The 25,702-nt window shown below is 49.8% G+C and overlaps 1 protein-coding gene across 2 annotated transcripts in view; it reads left to right on the forward strand.

The window, feature by feature from the left end:
• Positions 1-25,418, forward strand: part of CD82 (CD82 molecule) — a 26,382-nt gene extending 964 nt beyond the window's left edge. Inside the window, exons 2-8 of one of the 2 annotated variants that reach the window (XM_006865035.1) lie at positions 3,204-3,276; positions 9,912-10,036; positions 10,147-10,221; positions 21,784-21,888; positions 24,166-24,366; positions 24,935-25,018; positions 25,341-25,418. In XM_006865035.1, coding sequence (XP_006865097.1) covers positions 3,204-3,276; positions 9,912-10,036; positions 10,147-10,221; positions 21,784-21,888; positions 24,166-24,366; positions 24,935-25,018; positions 25,341-25,418 — 741 coding nt within the window. The remainder of the gene's footprint in view (positions 1-3,203; positions 3,277-9,911; positions 10,037-10,146; positions 10,222-21,783; positions 21,889-24,165; positions 24,367-24,934; positions 25,019-25,340) is intronic. The other variant, XM_006865036.1, reaches the window with a different exon arrangement.
• Positions 25,419-25,702: the final 284 nt, after the last annotated feature.

Below are 25,702 nucleotides of genomic sequence, written 5' to 3' on the forward strand. Positions count from 1 at the left end.
GGGGTGTGTGTGTGTGTGTATGTGTGTGTGGGGGGGGAGGGCAAAGAGGGGGAGTAGTGAGGGTGATCTGGAGAGGCCTTTAGAACCCAAGCGGGTTACACACACTGTAACACCTCCAGGTTGTTAGCTCACCCTATGCTGTTGAAAAACAAAAACAATCCAGATTATTGTACAGGATGTTGTTTGTTATTGTTATGTTGGGATCAACACAAGTGCCATGGAGTTGATTCCAACTCATAGTGACCCTGTACAGGGTTTCCAAAGAGCTGCTGGTGGGTTTGAACCTTGTGGTTAACAGTCCACCACCACACCAGGACTCCACAAGATGTTTACTATGACCCAATTCTAGTTTTTGCACATGTTTTTCCAGAGAAGAAAATACCCTGGGATGTGAATGTTGGGATTCCTGGATATGTTTATTTTATTTTTTGTTTCTCTGTGTGTTCCAAATTTTTTCCAATAGACATGAATTACTTGTGAAATAAAACAAATGTAACATATAAGTAGCATGGGATTAAAGAAGTCTGGAAAGAAAAAATAGGGTCATCCGCACACCCTTTCCCTCTGTGAACTTGAACTCAGCACACACATTTATATAGACGTGTTCATGGGCCACTCTGAGGCCATATTGTGACTGGCCTTCCACAAGCCACAGCCAGGCCAGGGACCCACAGGGCAGAGTCTGGAATCGGAGGCTTCCCTGGCGTGGCTGTCAGACCCCTCTGGGATGGCCCAGGCCCCTGCAGCCAGAGCCACGCTTCCCTGGGCAGGCCCTAGGCTCCAGACCCCAGACCTGGATGTGGAGTGGGGCCCCATGGCTTCACCCAGGGGATTTAAGGACTGGAGAAAAGGGTTGGGCTAGGAAGCAGCATTTCTTTTTTATAAGTTTTTGTTGTTAATTATGTGGGTTTACATGGAAGAACATCAGTTTTACATTCATCCTATTGTATTTCGTTTCATTGCAATGATTACAGCCCCCTCCATGAATCATCAAACAACCAAAGGGTACACCCCACAGGCCCGCCCCCTGACCAGCTGTCTGGTCAGCACACAACCCCACTCTTTCCCTGAGTCCAGTGTCCCCAGATGCTCCATCTGCCCGTGTCATCATCTCGGCCTCCATTTCCGGCGTCACTGCTTCTCTGGGTAGGGTCCTGCACTCCGCTCTAGGAGACAGCATTCTTGGGGCTCAGGATCTAGGAGCCTGGACCCCATCCTCCATTCAGGGAAGGGGCGGAGGCCTTGTGGAGAAAAGGAAGGCGTTGAGGTTTTGGCCTGGCATCCCCTTCTGTCCATTCCCAGACAGCCCTGTGGAGCCAGAGACTAGCAGACCTTCTCTCAGACCACCACTGGGGGCGGGGAGGGGGGCCCTCCGCCAGCTGGTGCCCAGTGTGACTCAGGCAGGACCGTGTGGTGAGGCTTGACAGGGGTAGGGGACAGCAGAGGTTAGAGGAGACCAAGTGTGTTTATTCACTCACCCACTGTTTACTCCACAACCGTGTATCTGATGCCTCTGAGATTCGGACCTTGCCCTGGATGCTGGGTAGGTTTCTGCATCTAGGGAACTCAGATTCTGATGTTGTTATTGTTAGGTGCCATCAAGTCGGTACCAACTCATAGTGACCTTATGCACAGCAGAACGTAACACTGCCCAATCCCGGGCCAACCTCACTGTTGTTGCCACATTTGAACCCACGGATGCTTCCACTTGGTCAATCCATCTTTCTGGGGGTCTTCCTCTTTTTCTCTGACCCTCCACCTTACCAAACATGATACCCTTCTCTAGCTACTGGTCCTTCCTGACAATATGTCTGAAGTATGAGAGATGAAGTTTGGCCATCTTGGCTTCCAAGGAGCACTCTGGCTGCACTTCTAAAACAGATCTATTGGTATTTTTGGCAGCCCATGGCACTTTCAATATTCTCCTCCAACACCGTAATTCAAAACCATCAATTCTTCTACAGTCTTCCTTATTTACTGTCCAACTTTCACATGCATGTGAGGTTATTGGAAATACAATGGCTTAGGTCAGGTGTGCCTTAGTCCTCAAGCTGACATCTTTGTTTTTCAACACTTTAAAAAGGCTTTGTGCTGCAAATTTGCCTAATGCAATACATCGTTTGATTTCTTGAATGCTGCTTCAGTGAGTGGAAGGGGTTAATTAAAGAAACTATAAAATTGCTGGCCAGCTGAGGGCTAAGAATGAAGGAAGGCAGATACTAAGGGCATTTGAGGAGTCAGGAGGTGGGGTTGGTGAGTCCTCCTGGGCAGGTGAGGACTCTCTACGTGGCTTATTCTCCAGGTGCACCCAGGCCAGGCCACAGGTAAAGGCCAACTCCATGGGGAGTCGGGAATCTGTGCCTTTGTGGGTTGTAGGATAGTGGAGCTGGGCAGGGAGGGCACCTGGGGAGGTGAGCGAAGGTTGTGGGCCCTGCCCTGGTGGGGAGGAGTTGGGCCTGGACTCTGGAGGCTGGCGCAGTTTTCTTCCTTAAACATTGACCTGTTGGCACCAAGTCAGCTCCAACTCCTGGAAACCGTGTAGGACAGAGTAGAAACTGCCCCGTAGGGGTTTCAAGGCTGTAAATCTTCATAGAGGACTCCTGGTGTGGCACTGTAGGATAAGCACTGGACTGCTAACCATAAGGTCGACGTTCACAGTAACCTCCGAAACCCAATACAGAGTTGCTTGGAATCAGAACTGATGCTACAACACTTAATAACAACAACAACAAATCAGAGAAGCACATTGCCACATTTTCCTCTTGACCATTCACCACCAGTCTCCCTCACTTAAAATGACAGCCTTAGAAACTATATTGGTCCAATCTGCTGTGTTCTAGAGGGAAGACCCCAGAGCAGGTGGTTCTGGAGCTGAATGACAGTTTGGACATTGATGTTAAAGTCGTCCCCAGAACCTGGGTTTGGGAAATTCCTAATCCCTGGAATCAAGGGGATGAGACCCCAGGGCAGGAGGCTGGGCCCCTGGGAGTCTGTGGGTTCAGCTTGACTGCATAGGTGGTGGGGTGGACAGAAGTGATGTTCACATGTGGGCTTGCTGCCCCCTTTGTCCAGGGATTTGGGGTTTGGGGCCTGAGGTCCACCTGACTCCCGTGGACTAGAGGAGGATGTGGTGGCTCCTCTGTGCCTCCCTGTCCATCAGTCCCTGGCCTGGGCTCCTCCTTAAATGCCGGTTTTTCTTCTAGATCCTGGGTGCAGTGATCCTGGGCTTCGGGGTGTGGATCCTGGTCGACAAGAACAGTTTCATCTCTGTCCTACGTAAGGACCCCTCTGTGCCCCCTGCCCTCCGTCAGCCCCAGAGGGGAGGGGAGGGCAACAGGCAAGACCTCTCATTCTCATATATTCCTACCAGAGTTCAGCTCAGGCTCGATGGCACTTGGTTTCCAGCTGACCTCAGGGCCTGGCCCACTGTTGACCACACATGGGTGCTCCACGGGGGTTTCCGGAAGGAATTTTCTCTCCCTCCCCAAACAAAGCCTCTGGTGTATGAGAATGCTGAGGAAGATGGGGTGAGGGAGATTGGCTTTCCCATCCTGGCCCCTTCCCTTGGCCTTGACCTTGAGAAAGTTCCTTCCATTCTCTGCCCCTCCGTTTGCGTGTTCAGCAACATGAGTTACAGTCCTTCCCCTTCCTACTGCAGAGGACTGTGGGACAGAACCAGGGAAGGCGGATGTCTGGTGTGGCTGAAAGGTACCAGTAAGGTTGCTCGGGCCGGTGCACCGAGAGGAAGGTGACTAGGGCGGTGCCCATTTAATCACACTCGCAATGTGCCAGGTGCCGTGCCAAGTTTTTTACATATAGAAGTGATCTGCGAGTGAACTAACACAGCGGCAGCAACATTGGGCTCAGACTTGTCTCCTATTATGAGACTGGAGCAGGATCCAGCAGCGCTCTGTTCTGTTGAACATAGGGTACGTGAGTCCAAGCTGACTCAACAGCACCTAACAACAGTCCCTCAACAGTCCTGTGTCATATCTGACACATGAAGAAACTTAGGCTCAGAGAGGTTAACTCACTTGTTTCAGCTCACACAGCTCGTAAGTGGGCAATGTAGGACTCAAACCTCCAAAGCTTTGGTCCTCAATGTTGTGTGTGGCAGAGTGAGCCACAAAGAGAAACCCCTTATCTCACTCTTTAGAGGATGCAGGGAAGGGAGAGGCACATGGCATTGCTGTGATGGGAGCCCTTCCTCCATGCAGCCTGTTGGGCTCCCTGAAATGGTGGGTACAACAAGAGGCCCCACTGAGGGTGTCCTGGCCTCCCCTCCCCTCCCTGCAGCTGCCCATGGCAGCAGGTTTGGACTCAGACCCATGACAGCTGCCTGATTTAAATAAACCAGAGCCAGGCTGGGCACAGGTGATGGAGCAGCTACACCTGTCACCCTGCCCAGGGGGACAGGCCTCACCTACATGTGGTGGGAAGCCGCGATGATCCCCCTCCAGCCACATCGATACACCTTGGGGCCATCAGTCCTGCCTCCCATTGGGGGGACTGTGGACTGAAACCCCTTTCTGGGTACTCTGTCTCAGTTGGGTGTCCACTCCCCCTCATGCCCTTCTAACACAGAACTCACTGCTGGATGCTAACTAGGCCCAGGCCCAGGCCGCCCCTTCTTTGGCATGGCCCATACCCAGCAGGCCCTGCACCACGGGGCAAAATCTGGACTCCCAGCCCACCCACCTGCATCTCTGCCCTCTGAGCTGCACCCTAGCCCTTCTCTGACTTCTTCCCTGCTCGACTCAGAGACTCAGCAGCTGGCCAGACCTTGGAGGCTCCCTGTGGACCTGGGGTGCCTCCCCTCACAGGACCTTATTCTAGCAGCGTGGGCATGGGGCTTGCATGCTGGTATTTTAGTGGCTTGTCAGTGAGTCCACAGGCAGCCAGAAACACCCACTTACTACACACCTGAGTAAACTGAGACTCAACCAGGGGAGAGATGACTTGCCAAGGGTCCGATAACAAGTGAGGGCTGAAACAGAACCCAGGGCTCCTGGTTTGTTATGTGCTGGTGCTATTGTTGTGGCTTCATACCTTAGCTAACCAAATCCCCATTGTGAACTCTAATAGAAGGTCTGCATTCTCCCCATTTTACAGAGGAGGAAATCTAGGTGCATAGAGATGAAGTAATTTGTCCATGGGCACAGAGCTAGAAGGTGGGGTACTGGGATTAGAAGCCAGGCCTCTGCTGCATATCAAGAACAGACTCTGGAGTCAGGATTCAAATCCTGGCTCTGACACCAACTAGCTGTGTGACTTCTGGAAAGCTACTTGACCTCTCTGTGCCTCAGTTTCCTCATTCATATTGTTATGTTGTTAGGTGCCACTTAGTTGGTTCTGACTCATAGCAACCTGATGTACAACCGAATCAAATACTGTCTGGTCCTGAGACGTCCTCACAAGCTCTGAGCCCATTGTTGCAGCCACAGTGCCAGTCATCTCACTGAGGGACTTATTTTCCACTGACTCTCTACTCTGCTTGACCAAGCCTGATGCCCTTCTCCAGGGACTGATAACATGCCTAAGGTGGTGGTGGTTATGTGACATGGAGTCGGTTCCAACTCATAACAACCCTGTACAGGGTTTCCGAGGCTGTAACTCTTTGCGGGAGCAGAAAGCCTCGTCTTTCTCCCTCGTAACAGCTGGTAGTTTTGAACTACTGACTTGAGGCTCGAAGCCCGATTCATAACCACTACGCGACCTAAGGTACATAAGATGAAGTCTCACCATCTGCCTTTCTGAGGAATATTCCAGCTATGTTTCTTCCAGCCCACTTTGTTCATATCATATATTCAACATTCTGCACCAACACCATAATCCAAAGGCTTCGATTCTTCACTAGTCTTTAGTCATTGTGTAGTCTTCACATGCATCTGAGGCGATTGAAACACCATGGCATGGGTCAGGCACCTCCAAGTCCTAAAAATGACATCTTTGCTCTTTAACACTTTAAACAGGTCTTTTGTAGCAGATTTGCCAAATGCAATACATTGCTTGCTTGCTTTCTATCTCTGTGTGCCATATACCCAGCCTGGAATTAGTGGGTGGTTGGGAGTGAAGGACTGAGCTAGTGAGCAGGAAAAAAAAGTTGTAGAGGAGGCAAAAGCAGATGGGAAATTTAGAAATCCGTGGAAGTCAAGAGTGGTTGGCAGAATCCAAACTCCCTAAAAATTTCTGAGGAATTTGATAGGGATGTTGAGTACCTTACCTTAATGGGAATTAGTTGGCTAGAGCTTTTCAGAGAAATCTTTTAAAAAAATTTTCTTTAACTGTTTGATTATGAATTACATGAAGGTTTATAGAGCAGATAGTTTTACATTCAGCAAATCATAACCTTTACGTCATTACAATGATTGCAATCCCCTCCGTGTACTGTCTGTTAACAGTATTTACCTCTTTTCACTTAAACTCTCAGATTCCTCCCTGTGTCTTCTACTTCCTTCATCTTTTCTCTGCCAGCTGCCCTCTTATATATTCCTTTCCTCATCACCCCAGTTGACGTGTCTACCCTCTGCTGCCATTGTTGTTGTTAGGTGCTGTTGAGTCAATTCTGACCTGTATAGGGTTTCTGATACTGTACAGTGTCCACGTGAACACAAGAAAGTGTTCTGGAATTCCCATTCTTTACAATGTTATCCGTAGTTTGTTATGATCCACATAGTGGAGTGCCTTTGCATAGTCGATAAAAACACAAACAACTTTCTGGTATTCTCAGCTTTTAGACAAGATCCATCTGACGTCAGAATTAAAACCCTCATTCCAGGTCCTCTTCTGAATCTGGCTTGAATTTCTGACCTCTCCTTGTCAATGTGCTACCGTAATTCTTTTAAAATGATTTCAGCAAAATTTTACTGGCATTTTTACATGATATTAATGACAAACTATTAGACAATAGTTTGCGCATTCCATTTGATAGTTTGCACATTCTGTTGGGTCACCTTACGTTGGGCACAAACATAGATCTCTTCCAGGTAGCTGTTTTCCAAATTTCTTGGCATAGAATAGTGAGTGCTTCCAATGAAGCATCCGTTTGGTGCAACATTTCCGTTGGCATTCCATGAATTCCTGCAACTTGAACTTCTCCCTTCAATACCAGTGATTCTTGATCATATGCTACCTCTTGAAATGGTTGAATGTTTACCAGTTCTTTTTGGTACAGGGACTGTGTATTCCTTCCATCTTCTTTTGATACTTCCTGCATCATTCAGTGTTCTGCCATTGTTGTTGTCGCTGTTAAGTGCTGTTGACTCAATTCCAACTTGAGTCAGTCACTCACGGAGTGATTGGTCGGTTTCAGCTGCCAACCTTGTGTTGAGTAGTCCAATACTTATCATATAGCACCATACCAGGACTCCGTTTTGCGCATTGTTGTTGTTGTTAAGTGCCGTCGAGTCGGTTCCGACCCATAACAACCCTGTATAGAGTTTCCAAGGAGCAGCTGGTGAGCTTAAGCCACTGACCTCGCAGTTCAAACGATTTTGCAGTCTGACACATAGCCCACAGCATCACATAGCAGAAGCTGAAGCTTGAATTTGTTTTTGAGTTCTTCCAGCTTGAGAAATGTCATGTGTATTGTTTTTCCCTTTGGTCTTCCAGCTTCAGGTCTTTGCACATTTCATTGTAATACTTCACTTTGTCTTCTTGAGCTGCCCTTTGAATTTTTCTGTTCATTTGTGTATCATTTCTGACATTTTCTTTAGGTACTCTACATTCAAGAACAAGTTTCAGAGTCTCTTCTGACATCCTATTTGGCCTTTTCTTTCATTTCTGTGTTTTAAATGACCTTTTGCTTTCTTCATGTGTGTTGTTCCTGATGTCATCCCACCATTCCTCTGGTATTCAGTCATTAGTGTTCAGTGTGTCAAATCTGTTCATGAGATGGTCTCTAAATTCAGATGGGGTATACTCAAGGTCCTGTTTTGGCTCTCATGTACTTGTTTTAATTTTCTTCAGCTTTAGTTTGAATATTTGCATGTGAGCAGTAGCAACAGGGGCTGTTTCCACATTCAGTCCCTGACCTTGTTTTGGCTGATGATGTTGAGATTTTCCATCATCTCTTCCTATTGTTGTTGTTAGGTGCCATAGAGTCGGTACTGGCTCATCATGACCCTATGCACAACACTAACCTCACAGTCTTTGCTATATTTCAGACCATTGCTGCCGCCACTGTGCCAATCCATCTCGTTGGGGGGTCTTCCTATAGATAAGTCTGTTTGATTTCTGTGTATTACATCTGGCAAGGTCCACATCTATTGTTGTTGTTGTTGTTACGTGCCATCAAGTCGGCACCAACCCATAGCAACTTTATGCACAGCAGAACGAAACACTGCCCAATCCTGGGCCAACCTCACTACTGTTGCCATGCTTGAGCCCATTGATGTTGCCACTTGGCCAATCCATCTTGTTGGGGGTCTTCCTCTTTTTCTCTGACCCTCCACCTTACCAAACATGATATACTTCTCCAGTGACTGGTCCCTCCTGACAATGTGTCTGAAGTATGAGAGACGAAGTGTGGCCATCTTGGCTTCCAGGGAGCACTCTGACCGCACTTCTTCCAAAACGGATCTGTTGGTTCTTTTGTCAGCCCATGGCACTTTCAATATTCGCCTCCAACAGCATAACTCAAAAGCATCAATTCTTCTACAGTCTTCCTTATTCACTGTCCAGCTTTCGCATGTATATGAGGTTATTGAAAATACCATGGCTTGGGTCTCAAGCTGACATCTTTGCTCTTCAATACTTTAAAAGGTCTTGTGCAGCAGATTTGCCTAACGCAATATGTTGTTTGATTTCTTGACTGCTACTTCCGTGAGTGTTGATAGTTGATCCAAGAAGAATGAAGTCCTTGATAACTTCAGTCTTTTCTCCATTGATAAGAATGTTGTTTATTGGTCCAGTGGTGAGGATTACATTGAGATGTAATCCATACTGAAGGCTGTGCTCTTTGATCTCCATCAGTAAATGTTTTAAGTCCTCCTTACTTTAAACAACAACAAGGGCTAGTGTGGAAATTGTACAGATTGTCAAGGATACCAGACCTGCCTCCGGCCAGCACCGGGAGGCTCTCTAGACCATTCTAGTTCTTTCTGGGAGGACACATTCTAGTTCTTTCTGCTGGAACATACCAAATGGAATTGCTGAGAACCTAGGGGTGAGGGTCTGCGAATGAGGAGGCTGGTGCTTCAGATCAGGAGGCCCACTCCAGTGGGGGCTCAGCCCAGGCTCTGGGGTGAACTCCTGTAAGGAATATGGTGGAGACATCCTGAGGGTAGAGCAGTCTTCTGGCCCCAGCTTTGTTCCTCATGATATCTGGACACATAGCCTCATGGGACTGCTGACCCCCCACCTACCCGGTGGGCTCTGTCACCAGCGGCTTAGCCACAGCCTCTGAGTACAGCCATCACCTTTCCCTTCTCTCACTCACACCCATCCATGCAGTCTCAGTGTCTTTCCATTCTCTTTGTGTCTGCTGCTCCCACTGCCTCCAGATATTCAGAGCATCTCATGGGCCAGGTCTTGTGCCCAGAGCTGGGGTCCTGCAGAAACAAGCCAAGTCACATTCTTGTGGGTGGAAGCAGACCCCTGAGTAAGATAGCGTATAAGCCACTGAAATGCAGAGTCAAATCAATCCTAATGCGAGGACAGATAAAGAGGGGCAGGTGCAGAAGTGGCAGGGTTGGCAGTTTTGGGTAAGCTGACGCATCCTGGGTAGACAGCTAACAAAGGGATGAAGGAGCAGCAGGGAGACTTGGTTGACTTTTGCACCCTGACTCTGAGGAAGGACCCGGGGAACAGCCCTGGAACGTGGGGCCCTACCCCTGATCAGGACTTGGTGTGTTGCACCAGCTGAGCTGGATTAAACACCACACTACCATCCCACTCTGCTTCCCTTCCAGAGACCTCCTCCAACTCGCTCAGGATAGGGGCCTATGTCTTCATCAGCGTGGGGTCGGTCACCATGCTCATGGGCTTCCTGGGCTGCATCGGAGCTGTCAATGAGGTCCGCTGCTTGCTTGGGCTGGTGAGTACCCTCCCCCCAGTGGACCCCACCCTGGCTGTAGTTCTCCTGATGGGAGGGGAGGAGGCCCAGACTGGGGAGCTCACAGCTAACTGCCTGCTTTGTGTCCCCAGTACTTTGCCTTCCTCCTCCTCATCCTCATTGCCCAGGTGGCTGCTGGGACCTTCTTCTACTTCAAAATGGACGAGGTAAGCATCTTCTCCACAGCCCTGGGGACTGACCTTAGGGATGGCTAATAGATGAGACAAACCCAGTCATGCCAGGGGCAGCCTCCACCGTCCTCTGGTACCCATGGTAGCCTGTTAGAAGATGGGGCAGCGTGTGGTCTCAGGGACGCTGCTTGCCTGTCTATGCCTCAGCTTCACCATCTGTAAAACAAGGGCAGGAATAGAACTTAGTTCTCAGGGTTGTGGCGGAGATCCACTCAGATTATCTTAGTGACACACTTAGCCCAGTGGGGTGGCTCAGTGAACACTCAGTAAATGGTTGCTGTTCATGCTCTTATACAAACACTGTAACAAACAAACAACAAAAAACAAATCCATTGCCACTGATTTGATTCCAACTCATCGTGATCCTGAAGAACAGAGTTGTTGTTGTGAAGTGCCATCGAGTCGGTTCCGACCCATAGCGACCCTCTATAGGGTTTCCAAGGAGCAGCTGGTGAGCTTGAACCACCAACTTTCAAGTCCAAGAGTATGGTCTTTATGGAAGCAGCCATTGGGTTCAAACAGCTGACCTTTTGGTTAGTAGCCAAGCACTTAATCACTGCACCACCAGGGCACTTTTAGACACCTTGGTGGTGGTGGTGGGTGTGTGCCATCAAGACAGTTCTGACTCACAGAAACCCTGTATAGGGTTCCCAAGGTTGTAAATCTTTATGGGAGCAGAAAACCTCATCCGTCTCCTGCAGAGCAGCTGCTGAATTTGAACCGCCGACCTTAGGGTTAGCAGCCCTGTGCGTCACCCACTACATTACCAGGACTCCTTTCAAGACACCTTACTGTTGTTATTGTGAGTGCTGTTGAGTCGGTTCTGACTCATCATGACTCTGTGTAGGGTCTCCAAGGAGCAGCTGGAAAGTTTGAACTGCCAACCTTGCATTTAACAGCCCCGCGATTATCGTATAGTGCCACACCAAGACTCCTTCAAGACACGTTGTTGTCGTTGTTTTATTATTATTGTTGTTAAGTGCCATCGAGTCGCTTCTGATCCATAGTGACCCCATATAGGGTTTCCAGAGAGCAGCTGGTGGATTTGAACTGCTAACCTTGTGGTTCAAATGGACCTTGTCTAGCATATTTACCTGCAGAGCCACACCAGGACTCCATGTTGTCGTTAAGTGCCGTCTAGTCAATTCTGACCCATAGCGACCCTGTATAGGGTTTCCAAAGAGCAACTGGTGAGCTTGAACCTCTGACCTTCCAGTTCAAACAGCTTTGCACTCTGGTGCATTAACCCACAGCGCCACACCAGGACTCCATAGCAAGTATCAAATCCATCTACAGATAAGACCCAGGGAGGAGAACATTAGTCAGAGGGAAGATGGCCAGATTTAAGGAATGAAATCAGACTGAATTGCTTACCTCTAAGGAATTTGTTTTTGATGTAACCAAGTGTGGTTTACAAGCTCAGAGGCTCAGACTGTGGCTGTCTGATGGCGTTTATGAATCAGGCCACTTAACCTCATGACCACAAGGTAACTGCCGCAGATCCAGACATTATTTGCATTCTATGACCTAGAGTCCTGGTGTGGAGCTGTGGGTTAATGCACCGGACTGCAAGGTCGGTTTGAACTACAAGGTTGATGGTTCAGGCTCACCACCCGCTCCTCAGAAGCACTCTGCAGGGTCACTATGGACTGTTTCATTGTGTCTTTTACAATTCACAGCTATTGTATGTTTTACAGATTGAAGGTTTGTGGCAAGCTAGAAAACACTTTTGGTTTCCCAGTGCATACGAAAGTTAAATTTTCACTACACCGGCAGTCTATGAAATATGCAATAGCATGATGAAAAAGTTGTGAGAATGACCAAGATGGAACACAGAGACATGGAATGAGCACACAGGGTTGCCACAAACCTTCCACCTGTGAAAACACAGTATCTGCGAAGTACAGTAAAGCCAAGCGCGGTAAGATGAGGTGTACTTGTGCCTATTTATAACCAACACCCAGCCGGTTTCCTGGGATAAATGGAGCTGCCTCCCATAAACATCAGCAACGAAAATCAAGATGAGAGTGATCAGAACCCTTAGTGAGAAAGGGGAAGGCCATTTTTTCTAAGATGTGATCAGAAGCCTGAAGACAATATAGACACAGCAGTTGAGGGCTAATTTAAGTGCTGAGCTTCCTGGCAGCCAAGGCAAAAGGGAAAACCATGGATTCCATAGACAACAGGAAGCATGACTGGTAATACACAGGCAGCCAGTGGTTAGGAAAGAGACTCTCCTTTCGAGAGAAATGTTGTGAGTCAGGTCTTCATTTCTGCGCTCCCGCATCTGGGATTCCTCTGGTACATGATGATCTAGGTGTCTGAGAGCCAGGTCCCAGTGGACTGGTCATCTCAGTGGGAGTCTCAGGTGGTCCACCCTCTCACCCTCTGCATGCTTCACCACTTAGCAGTAATAAAGGCCCCAACTGTTTGGTGCCAACCGCATGCCAAGAGCTTAACCTTACCCACATTTCATGTTGACAACCGTTTCTATTTAAGAAACAGGCCCAGAAAGTGAAATGACATTGGCCATGGTCATGTAGCTGGGATACGACAGAGTGGACATTTCCATCCTGGTCCCTCTGACTCAGGCCCGTGTCCTCCTTCTGGGTCATGCTGGCTCCTCATGGGTCAGTAAACTCCCTGCTTGGCTGAGAAGCCAGGCTCTGAAAGAGGCCCACAGCCTGGTCTCCTGACTCCAGTCCATTGTACCCACTGCCCTGTCCACTGCCTCTCCTCTCCCACCCCCGCTCCACCGCAGGGTCCACTCCTCACAGCCCCCACTCACAGCCCACCTCCCCTCGGCCCACCTTCTTTTCTGGAAGTTGGAGGGAAATTTCCAGCTTAACTGGGGAAGTTCTGGCGCCACTATCTTGCCTACATTGGAATGAATGATTTATTTTGTCTTTCCCAGCACATTGTAAATCCTTGTGGAAGAATAAACATGTTCTTGCTGGTGTTTATTCCTGCAGATGAGGCCCAGCTGGGGATGTGGGGCTTGTTTGAGGCTGAAGGTAAAAGGCCTGAACTGGACCGTGTTCTCCAGGCCTCCTGGGCAGTGGATGTGAGTGACCCTGGACTCCCCTGAGCTGTCTCCACAGCTTGCTCTTCATGCCCCACGCTCCCCGGGCAGGACAGCAGTGGTGGAGGCGGCTGGGTCTCGGGCAGGGCGCAAAACCTCTGGAGCTTGGCTTCTGCTTCTGTACGTTTAGAATAGACCTGCCTGACCTCCCACTCCCACCCAAAGTTGAATTGAGCCCAGACTGTGATCCTTTTATAAAACAGAGCTAGCTCAGGGCCTGCGGCCCAGTCATTGTTCTGAGCCTCTCAGCATATGATAATACAAATGAATAAACATCAACACTAAGCTTCCTTGAGGCAGAGGGTGAAGTGTGAGGGGGCTTCCATTTCGTGTAAAAACAGAATGGAAAGATAATGGCCTTTGCCCATGAACTTTCTGAAGCCCCCTCATACTTTAGTGTTTTGAGCTTTCATCAGACCATTTGATGCACGGTCTTAGTTACAAGGGTGCCCACTCCATGCTACAGGTCCTCGGGTATGGCTGGTGTAGGCCGACTCTAAGGAGTATTCAGCAGAGGCCAGGCACAAAGGAGCCCTGGTGGTGCAGTAGTTAAATGTATGGCTGCTAAAGGAAAGGTTGATGGTTCAAACCCCACCGGCGCCTATGTGGGAGACAGACTGGCAACCTGCTCATGTAAAGATGGCAGTGCAGGGAACCCTGTGGGCATTTCTGCTGTGTCACACAGCATCACTGTGAGCCAGAATGGACTCACCAAGCACCCAACAACAAGGACAAAGGCCGAACTGTCCTGTACAATAGCAACAGAGGGCCACTGTCCCTGATTTGCAATTCTGAAATTGAAGCCAAACAAAAACAAACTTTGAAAATCAAAATTAGCATTTGCAACTCATTTGGTGGCAAAAGGGAGCCTGAAACGGAAATGAAAGTGTTGCTCATCCTTGTTGACCCCATTTATGCATCCTGGGGGAAATGGGAGGGGGAATGGTTGTAGGCTGCTTACTAGATCCCACTTCGTTGTGACATACAACCCTGATTTCTCTGTAAGTTGCAAACCTTCCTCAGAACCAGAGCCCCTTGGTTCCACGGTGAGGACTAAGTTAGTATCGGGAAGCTTCAGAGCAGTGGCTGGCCCCAGGCAGGCTGGTATCAGGGCAGGTCTTACTGGACTCATGTCAATAAAGTACCCAGAAAGGGCTCAATGAATAGCAGCGGCTGTTATTGCTGTTGTATTAATATTAGCATCAGCCAGGGCTGCGGGAACCAGATCCCTCTGAGTCTGTCCTCATCTGACAGTTATCCAGCCTCAGCTTAGTGGTGTCAGGAAATGGTGGCACAGTGGTTAAACACTGGACTACTAACTGAAAGGTCAGAGGTTCAAACCAGTCAGTAACTCCATAGGAGAAAGCTGAGGCAGTCTGTGTCGTTGTTAGGTGCTGTCCACTTCTGATTCCTTGCAAGCTTATCTATGCGCCACAGAGAGAAATACTGCCCCATCTTCCTCTGCCATTCTCATTAGTGTTAGGCTTGAACCCATTGTTTCTGTCACTGTGTCAGTCCATCTCCTTGGGGGACTTCCTCTTTTTCACCGACCCTCCACTTTACCAAACATGATGCCTTTCTCCAGGGACTGGTCCCTCCTGACAACATGTCCGAAGAACAAGAGGCAAGGTCTCACCATTCTCATTTCTACGGAGCATTCTGAGTGTACTTCTTCCAAGACAGATTTGTTTTCCTTCTGACAGTCCATAGTATATTCAATATTCTCCAACACCATCATCCAAATGTATTGATTCTTCTACGGTCTTCCTTATTCACTGTCCAACTTTCACATGCATATGAGGCCATTGAAAATAGTATGGCTTAGGTCAGGTGCACCTTAGTCCTCATACTGACCTCTTTGCTCTTGAATGCCATGAAGAGGTCTTGTGCAGCAGATTTGACTAATGTAATATGTCATTTGATTTCCTGGATGCTGCTTCCTTGACTGTTGATAGTAGATCCAAGCAAAATGAAGACTTTGATAAGTTCAATCTTTTCTCCATTTCATTATGATGTTATTTATTGGTCTAGTGAGGATTTTTCTTTTCTTTACACTGAGGTGCAATCCATACTAAAGGCTGTGGTCTTTGATCTTCAGCAGTAAGTATTTTAAGTCCTCTGTATTTCTAGCAAGCAATGTTGTATCATCTGCATATTTTAGGTTGTTAATGAGTCTTGCTCCAGTACTGATGCCACATTCTTCTTCCTATAATCTATCTTCTCAGATTATTTCCTCAACACACAGATTGAGTAAGTATGGATACAACCCTGGCACACACTTTTCCTGATTTTAAACCATTCAATATTCCCTTACTTTGTTTGAACCTCTGCCTCTTGGGCTATGTACAGATCCTCAAGAGCACAATTAAGTGTTCTGAAATTCCCATTCTTTGCAATATTATCCATAGTTTGTCATAATCCACAGTTAAAAGCATTTGCATAATCAATAAAGCACAAGTAAGCATCTTTCTGGTATTCTCTGCTTTCAGCCAGGATTCATCCCACATAAGCAATGGTATCCCTAGTTCCACGTCCTATCTGAATCTGGTTTAGATTTCTGGCAGCTTCCTGTCAAAATACTGCTGTAATCATTTTTAAGTTCTCTTCAGAACAAGTTTACTTGCATAATGGGATTGTTTGATGAGTTCTGCATTTTGTTGGATCGCCTTTCTTTGGAGTGGGCACAAATACGGGTCTTTTTAAATCAGTTGGCCAGGTAGCTGTCTTCCAGATTTCTTGGCATAGATGAGTGAGCACCTCCAGTGCATCAGTCTGTTGAAACATTTTTCAATGTTTCAATTGCTATTCCGTCAAATCCTGGAACCTTGTTTTTCTTGAATGCCTTCAGTGCAGCTTGGACTTCTTCCTTCAATACCATGGGTTGTTGATCATGTGCTACCTCTTGAGATGGGTGAGTATCAAACCAATGTTTTCTGGTATGGTGACTGTGTATTCTTTCCATCTTCTTTTGGTACTTCCTGCATCATTCAATATTTCATTCATAGAATCCTTCAGTATTTCAAGTTGAATTTTTTTCTTCATTTCTTTCAGTTTGAGAAATGCTGAGTGTGTACATCTTCCATTTTGGTTTTCTAGCTCCAGGTCTTTGCACATTTCATTATAATACTTGACTTTGTCTTCTCGAACTGCCCTTAAAATGTTCTGTTCAAGTCTTTTACTTCCTCATTTCCTCCCGTCGCGTTAGCTTTTCTACACTTGAGCAAGTCTCAAAGCTTCTTTTGACATCCGTTTTTGGTGTACTCTTTCTTTTGCTTTCTTCATGTATGCTGTTCCTGATGTCATTCTACAGTTATGTGGGTCTTCAGTCATTAGTGTCTAATGCCTCAGCTCTGTTCTTGAAATGGTCTCGAAATTCAGGTGGGACATATCTAAAGTCTTATTTTAGCTCTGGTGGACTTGTTTAAATTTTCTTCAGCTTCAAATGCTCAATGGCATTTGAGCAATTGACAGTCTGTTCCACAGTCAGCCCCTTTCCTTATTTTGACTGATGATACTGAACTTCTCCATCATTTCTTCCCACAGAGGTAGTCTATTTGATTACTGTGTATTCCATCTGGTGAGGCCCATGTTTATTGTCATTGTTTATGTTGTTTTAAAAAAGGTATTTGCATAAATTAGTCGTTGATCTTGCAAAATTCTATCATGCAATTGCCAGAATGGTTTCTATCACCAAGGCCTTTCTCTTTGTTTCCAACTTTCTCATTCCAATCACCAGAAATGATCAGTGCGGCTTGAGTTCATGTATGATCAATTTCAGACAGAAGATGAATTCTTGAGTTTCATCATCTTTGGCTTTAGTCGTCGATGTCTGGAAGCTCCGCTGAAATCTGTCCCCCATGGGTGACCCTGCTGGTATTTAAAATACCCATGGCACAGCTTCCAGCATCACACAAGCAATAACACTACTCACTACTACAAACTGGGAGATGAGTGGTGGTCCACATAGATTACAGCCTTGGAAACTGTATGGGGCCATCAGTTGTGCCCTTCAGGGCCACTATGAGTTGGAATCAACTTAATGGGAATGGTTTTGTTTTTGGTTTGGATTCCGTACTCACCCTCCCCACCCTTACTGTGATCTAGAGTGGGCTTTGCCACCGATTGCTGTGTGGCCTTGGGCACATTGTCCAGCTTCTCTGAGCCTCCAGTGAGCTGTGGCACTGTGGAATTTGGACTTGTTCTCTTGGGCAGTGGAAGGTGGGAGGGGAGTCGAAGAATGGAAGTGAGCAGGTACTGTTTCCTGTGATGCACTGGGCACTGAGTCAGGTGCCCTGGCACAGGTGTATGCCAATCCTCAGAATCCTCCTAACAGGCTGCAGGTGAGGCCGCTGATGCTCTGGGGTTATATCCCACGTGAAGCGCTGGAGCAGAAGTCTGGGGGCTGAGACCTTGGAGGGGAAGGGGCTGGCTCGGCCTGGATGGGAGTTGGTGGGTGGGGAGGGGGTCAGAGTGACTTGGGTGTGGTTGCTATGTGCCCCCTAGAGAGAGGCTGCTCAGGAGAATGATACTCTCCCACTTGAGACACATGATTCAGCTGTCTGTGAGGTGGCACCATGCGGACTTTCTGGACCACTGGCCTAGGTTTCTACGGGTCATGGGGGAGGCACCTGGAGCCGGGGACAAGTGACCTTTCTCATTCCTTTAAAGAGGGGTGGATGTGGTATCCAGGCTGTCTATCTGGGGTGGGATGATTGACAGAAACTGGTCAGCTCTGTGGCGGGTTCAGGACAGCCCTGCACAGACCCGGCCTTAGGAGCTTACGGGTGATTGGGGACAGGGGACAAGAGAAGATCCCCTGCCAAATTCCGAGTAGCTGACTGTTGAAGATGGCAGTGGGCTTCAGGAAAGGCTCTGGTGGTCCTGCCCTCACATTTGCTATGGCAAAGGGTCCTCATTTCCTATGAGGACAAAGTCTCAGACCTGCTGTATCTGTGCCCCGCAATACCACCTATGGTAAGATCTCCCGTGAGAACCCCAGGGAGGGGAAGGAAGATAGGCTCCATCTGGGTGCATTCAGGGTGTCTTGCTATAAGGGGAACATGACCCATCAGAGTAAAGCGTAGAGGCAGATTAAGCCATCGTTGTAGGGAATGGTCAAAGAGGCTGGGGACGTACCCTGAAGGAATGGGGGGCGGGGTACAGGAGGATGTGGTCTGGCCACAAGTACCTAAAGGATATTTGTTTGGAAGAGAAGAATTTAATTTTTTTCTTAAGGTCCCAGCTGAGACTTGGGAGCAGGGTAGAAGGACTGAGAGAGGTAGGGAGGATATGATTTAATAAAATGGATAAAATCATTTGAGCCCAATCAACTACTTCTTTTAAGTGTCCTCCCCCCCTCCGCTCTGCCCCCCCCACCACATCCCGCCACCGCCAACCCTGGCACATGCTGTTGATTGAGGTACACTACTGAGTTCCCCATCACAGGGAGCATTTAAGCAGAGCCTGGGGAAGTTTGGTTGGAGTCTTACATTTGGAAAATAGGCTAGGCTCAAAGGTCTCTTCTGTGAGAAGTCACGTTACAAAACCAGAGCTGAAGACACCATTGGATAGGGATGGCAGAGAGACCCAAAGGGCAGGGGTGCCAGGGAAGGGAGAAGGAGTGGGTGGCATGCCATGGTTGAGATCACAGGGCTGTGACATGACATCAGGGTTAGAACCCTCACGGCTGCTTGCTAGCTGTGTGATCTTGAACATGTTCCAATGCTCTGAGCCTCGGTTGTCCCTTCTGGGTTGGGTAGGATCAGGGCTGGCGTCATAATCATGAAACCTCTGCAGTTGCCTAGATTCTCCTGCTTCGAAGGTTGCTGGGCTCTCTTTAATGCCCTGCTGTTACTGTGTGAAGATTCTTGGTCGTTGTAAAACCAGGGCACGGGTGTTGGTATTTTGTACTGGACTAGATAGCAGGTCATGGGCATGTGATCCAACTGAAACTGACCAGAGATGGCTGAAGGCTCTGTTGGATCCAGAACTGTCACAAGGACTGTGTCCCCCTCTGTCCCTCAGCTCTGCCCTTCTTGTACCGGTTCCTTTCTCAGAAGGACTGTTCTTAGGAGAGAACGAGGTGGCCACCGGCAACTTAGGCTTGCTTCCCATCCGCTTAGGGGAAAAGAGAGCCCTGAACCACTCACTGTGCCCAGGGTGTAGAGGGCACTAAGTGGCCAACCTGGGCCTTATTGCCTACCCATGGTAGCAAGGCTGACTGAGGGGGTCCCCTGCTGCCCCAGGAAAGGAATTGCTCTTTCAAGAAGGGAGAATGGATTCAGGGTGTCAGACACAACAGAGGCCCCTGTTCAATGTCTCACTCCCCCTCCCTCTTCGCTCTTAGCTCAGTAGCTGCTTGGTTGCCAGGGTGACCTCCCTGAGCTCCCAGCTTAGGCCTCCTGGGCAGTGGGATCCCAAGGCAGGCGGAGGCTCCAAACTGAGCCTGCCCATGTGACCACTGTCCCTGTGGCCTGGCTCAGGTCCTCTGGGCTGGAGGATGTTGTGGCATTTCCATGGAAACCACCCAGCCTCTAGCATCTTTCATATCACAGGGGCCCGGGTAAGAAACGGGGATGTTGGGGTTGCTCTGATGATTACACTGGGCATAAATAGAGCCTGAGATGGGGGGGAGGGCAGAGACTGGAGGGGTGACAGGATGTCTGGGGTGGCTCTCCACACTGATGCTTCTGGGGGGTTCCCCTCCTCTCCACACCCCAGGCCCTCCATTCTCTGGGGAAATGAGGTGCAGCAGAGATGGTCGGGGCAGAAAGACCCAAGATGTGCAGACAACCAGCCCCACTAGCTGTCTGACTTGGGCCAGCTACTTACCTTCTTTGTTGTTGTTGTTGTTAAGTGCCATCGTCGAGTCAATTGCAACCCATAGCGACCCTGTATAGGGTTTCCAAGGAGCAGCTGGTGAGCTTGAACCACCGACCTTGCAGTTCAAATGACTTTGCAGTCTGATGCATTAGCCCACAGCGCCACCCCAGGACACCCTTTAAAACTGCTCTGGCCTACTTCAGGGTTTGAGCATGTGGTTTAAATGTTGATCCAGCTTCATGGGTAAAAATTTGGCAAAAAGCCCCAAAGCTAAACCAGTTGTTGTGTGGTCAATCCTAATTCATGGGGACTGGTGTGTCAGAGGAGAACCGTGCTCCAGAGGGCATTTGGGGATGCATCTAACTGAAGTAGATCGCTGGGACTTTCTTTCAAGGTATCTCCATGTGGAAGCCGAAACCTGGGTCCAACTCTCAGCTCCTCTACATGTTGGCTATGTGACCTCCTACAAATTAATTAGCTTCTCTGGGCCTCCTCATTTCCTGCATCTCTCAAATGAGGGAACTGGGTAAATACCCATGTCATAGACTGGCTGTGAGGATTACCTGGAGATAATAGGTTAAATTTGCTTAGCGCAGTTAAACGGGTTGGGAAGAGTTAGTCACCATGATTATTACTATTGTGACCAGTTACTGGCAGGAAAACGTAGTAAACTGCAGAGCTGTGTGATGAGGGGGAAGGAGAGGGTTCGTGCTTAGAGCCCTATTTACAGAAGAGCTGTGGAGTGTGGTGACCGAGGCTGATTTTCCTGTTGTAGTTGAGGGAGTGGGTGCAGAGTCAGGGCCCTGGTCCAACTGCAGGATGTGGGTTCTCTGAGCACAACTGAGGGCTCAGAGGATGAAAGCCAGACTTCCTGAGGGGAGCTGGAAAATCCCCCCTCCACACAGCGCTTCCTGGGCCAGCCTCTGCCCTGCTCTCAGGAGCCATGGGGCAGGTGTGTGGCCATCCCTGGGGTCCCCACTCCCTCTTGGTGGGTGGGTGAGGGGCGCTGGTATGTCTGCAGCCACAGCAGGTGATGGTGAGCACCCTTGGCCTGAATATGTGCCCTGGGAAGGTCTCTGGGCAAAGTCCACAGAAGAAGCCAGGGCCAGAGATTTTACGGGTACAGCCAGACTGGGCTGGCACAAGGTGACAGCACCCACTTGTGCGTGGGCTAGGCGCACAGGGAAGAGGGAGGAGCTGGTCTCGCTTTACACAGCCCATTTGTTCTCTGGAAGCCGCTGTAAGCACCACCCTTCAGGGCAGAGCCCTTTAATCCCATGAACTCCGTATCTACCTGCCTTGTAAGGTGGTGTTTTCTATATGAAGACAGCAAGGAGACCAGTGTCACTAAAGTAGAGTGGGCAAGAGCAGAGGAGGGACAGGAGCCTGCAGGTCACTGAGAGGACCCCCGGTGGGGTCTCTGGGGGGCCACAGGGAATGAAGTCTGCAGTGAAGGATGACTGAGTGCAGCAGCCTGTAGGGGGCAGCAGTGGTCAGCACTGAGATCCTGGGAACGGGGCTTCTCACACACACACTCTGGAGCCAAGACTGGGCCCCCAGGGTGGCCGTTTAAGTAGATGTGACCCAGCTGGGTTTCAGGCAGTCTGACATGGTCTTTGCCCTCTGCTCTACAGCTGAAGCAGGAGATGGGCGGCATTGTCACCAAGATCATCCGGGACTACAAGGGCAGCGGTGATGGTGACCGACTGGAGGAGACCTGGGACTACGTGCAGGCACAGGTAAGGTGGCCGGCCCGGGGTGGCAGAGAGGCTCTCTGGCCGGTGAGTATTTGGGTCTACTTGTCCCAGGGACCTGTGTGTGCCTGACAGAGAATGTGTGTGTGTGAGTGTGAGTGTGTGGGGGTGTGTGAGTGTGTGTGTGAGTGAGTGTGAGTGTGTGTGTGAGTGTGTGTGTGAGTGTATGTGTGAGTGTGAGAGAGTGAGTGTGTGTGTGTGAGTGTGAGTATGTGTGAGTGTGTGAGTGTGTGAGTGTGAGTGTGAGTGTGTGTATATAGGCTGGAGAGAGGGGGACTTCTCCCTGGAACCCCAGTCAGGGCCCAGGGTTTCCCAGCACCCCATCTATGGCTGAGAGAGAGGGCAGCTAGGAACGTTGGGTGCTCCACCCAAAACCGCTGCTAAGGCCACTTATCTCTGGGGAGGTGCTCCTGGGAACGTTCTGGGGTGATGATAATGTTTCACCCACGTCTTGACCTGGGTGGTGGTGATGTCAGTATATAACAACAGGGCCTCAAAAAGTTTGTAGAAAAATGGAATTTTCCCACAAAAATTTCCCCTCATACATGTGTAAAAATTCATCCCACTGATCTCTTCAGATTTTTTCCCTTTACATATCTGTATTACTTCTCAATGGACTAAAGAGACAGACAGACACACTGATGGGCCAATTGACAGACTGACAGATTGGTTGGCTGACTGACTAGGCACCTGGCTGTCCTTGATGACAAACTAGTCGCCACATCCGTAAATGGGTCTCCATGGTTGGGCCCCGATCCCCTCCTTCTCCTGGTCCTGAGGAGGCTGTGTATCATTTGTCCAGAACTCATCCTCTCTCTGGGCTGTAGCCTCCTTCTCGTTCCTATGAAGATGCTGGACACAGTGGTCACTTAGGATCTGCTGGTACCAACTGGTCACCACCTGGGGGGAGAGGGCATTGGTGTGTGAGGGGCAGGGCTGGGGGCAGCAGGAGACTGAGGCACCAGGATCGTTTGGAGATGGAAGCTAGACTGGGCCCAGGTGGTAGGAACACATCTCTTCTCTGAACTGGGAAACGGGAGGGATGTTTCCTGGCCCACGGACCTCACACAAGTACTTTTTGTCAGGAGTTCCAGCTTAGATGGGATCCAGTGCCTTCAGGGGTCCCCACCTGAGCCCCACGGAGCCTGCATTTTCTGAAACTCCAGCATTTTCTCCTCTAAAAAGATGGAATTGACCATGTCTGTCTTTCATTTTGGCAACTAGGAAGCTCAGAGCCAGATCTCAGTCCCACAGGTGCTCAGCTTGTAAAATTGGCTCAGGGTCTCCGGAACTGTTCCTTGCTTTCCATGCCCGTGCCTGGTACATGGCCCATTCAGTCCCCATCACAGCCCTGTGGGCCAAGAGCCTTTGTTAGAGCCCCATTTTGCAGATGAAAAAACTGAGGTCAGTAACTTGACCAAGGTTGCTCAGCTGGTAAGTGGTAGAGCTGGGTTTGAACCTGAGAGCCTGACTCCAGACCCCAGGCTTTGAACTGTCTACCAATTGCCTTCCTTGTGTCTGGCATAACTGTGTCTGTCTCCAAACTTGGACATGCCTTCTACTCTGTGTTTTCGTAGACCCTGGTTTTTATTTTCTACTATATTAATAGTTTGGGGCCTTGTTGTTGTTAAGTGCCATCAAGTCAGTTCCAACTCATAGTAACCTGTGTAGGCTGGGTTTGAACTGCCATCCTTGTGGTTAGCAGTTCAGTGCGGATCCTCCAGCACTACACCGGGAATCCTAGGTTTCCTGAGACCAGTTGCTGTCAACTGTGATTCACAGCGCCCCCATGTGTGTCAGAATGGAACTGTGCTCCATAGAGTTTTCAGGGGCTCTTCTGGGTGGGTGGCCTTAAACCTCCAACTTTTGTTTAGCAACCAAGTGCATTAACCATTTGCACTTTCCAAGAACTCCTGCTTTTTAGGGATCTGTTTCATGAAACCCCCAAATACACAATGCCATTGAGTTCACCTCATGGTGACTATGGGGTTTCTGAGGCTGTTCATCTTTCAGGGAGCAGACAGCCTCATCTTTCTCCTGTGGAGCTGCTGGTTTTGAACCGTTAACCTTGCGGTTCGTAGTCCAGTACTTACCCCACAGTGTCCTCAGGAAACCTGAACCGTAGTTCCAGTGGCTGGGCTGGGATCAGAGGGGCCGGAAGTGGCAGCCTCAGAGCTCAGGGTGCCCTGCCTCTGCTAGGAGGAGCACGCACGAACCTGAGGTGGCCATGGGTGTGAGCGGCTGGTTCCTCTCTGTACCCAGGTGAAGTGCTGCGGCTGGGTCAGCTTCTACAACTGGACGGAGAACCAGGAGCTCATGAGTTATGGCAATACCACCTACCCCTGTTCCTGCAAGGACGAGGGGGACCAGAACGATGGCCCTGTGAAGACAGGCTTTTGTCAGGCACCCAACAACAGCACCCAGAGTGGCAACAACCCTGAGAACTGGCCCGTGTACCGGGAGGTATGTGGGGGGCTCAGGGCCATGGCGGCTGGGACACCCTGGGAGTTCATCTATTCAGACAAGCCACCTTGTCGGGAACACTGCCAGCAAATCCTGTCCTCCCCCTTCCTCTCTCCCATTTCCTCCTGCTACTTCCTCCTCACTTCCTCTCTCCTCCTTCCACTTCTTCCCTCTTACATCCTCCCCCACCCTCTCACTTCCTCCCTCCTCCCTCCACTTCCCTCTCCTCTTCCTCCCTCCTCCCTCCACTTCCCTCTCCTCTTCCTCCCTCCTCCCTCCACTTCTTCCCTCCTCTCCCTCCCCCCACATTTTCCTCCCTCCTCCCACCATTTCCTCTCTCCACTTCTTCCCTCCCCTTCCTCCCTCCTCCCACCATTGCCTCCCTCCTCCCTCCCTCTACCTTTTCCTCCCTCCCACCCTGCCTTCAGGGTGTTTACTCAGGGACACAAACCCTCCCTTGTAGGCCCTTTGGGCTGGGCACAGCCGGTCCCTGCAGTGGGTGATGTGGTGGCTCAGCCTGGGATGATGTGGGTTGACCTGGAGGTCACGTGCCTTGTTCACCTCGCAGGGCTGCATGGAGAAGACGCAGGCGTGGCTGCAGGAGAACCTGGGCATCATCTTGGGCGCATGTGTGGGCGTCGCCATCATTGAGGTCTGGGTCCCCTTCTTTCCAGCCCACCCCTTGCTCTGTCCTCCCTGACCGTCCCTGCTCCACTTATGGGGCCAGCGCCCTTCAGCTTCTTGAGGCCCTGCTGCAACGCAGCCCAAATGCTGTCCGGCCCTGGGAGCCCAGGCAAGGCACTGGTCTCTCTGCCTCCCCTCCTGCCCCCCTGCTGCCTGTGTCACTGGGTGGGACTAAGGACCTGATTAGTCTAGATCAGACATGTGTGTAAGAGGTTCCTTGGCAGCTGGGGTTGGGGGCTAAGCAGGCCCACCTCCCGTCTCTCCACCTGACTTGGTCTCTCTCTTCCCAGTTCCTGGGCATGTTCCTGTCCATCTGCTTGTGCCGGCACATCCAGTCCGAAGACTACAGCAAGGTCCCCAAGTACTGAGGCAGCTGATGTCCCTCCTCCCTTCCCACCCCGCCACCTCGGGGCCCCCTCTCCAAGCCTGCCTCCCACCTCAATGCCAAGTCCCTTGCCCTCCAGTGCTGGCTGGAAGTGGGGAGCTTGCAGGGGCCTCGATGCCTCTCCCTGACTTTCTCCTGCCATCTGGAACCCTGGCCTTCTGTGGTCTTGCCACCGCTGCTCCCAGGGGTCCTTAAGCAGAACCCTGCTCTGTCAGGGTGGGCTAGATTTCTACTCCCGTCCAGGGCATGTGTAGTGAATGTTCTCAG

This window comes from Chrysochloris asiatica, unplaced genomic scaffold, assembly GCF_000296735.1.
Source record: "Chrysochloris asiatica unplaced genomic scaffold, ChrAsi1.0 scaffold00075, whole genome shotgun sequence".
Classification (NCBI taxonomy): Eukaryota; Metazoa; Chordata; class Mammalia; order Afrosoricida; family Chrysochloridae; genus Chrysochloris; species Chrysochloris asiatica.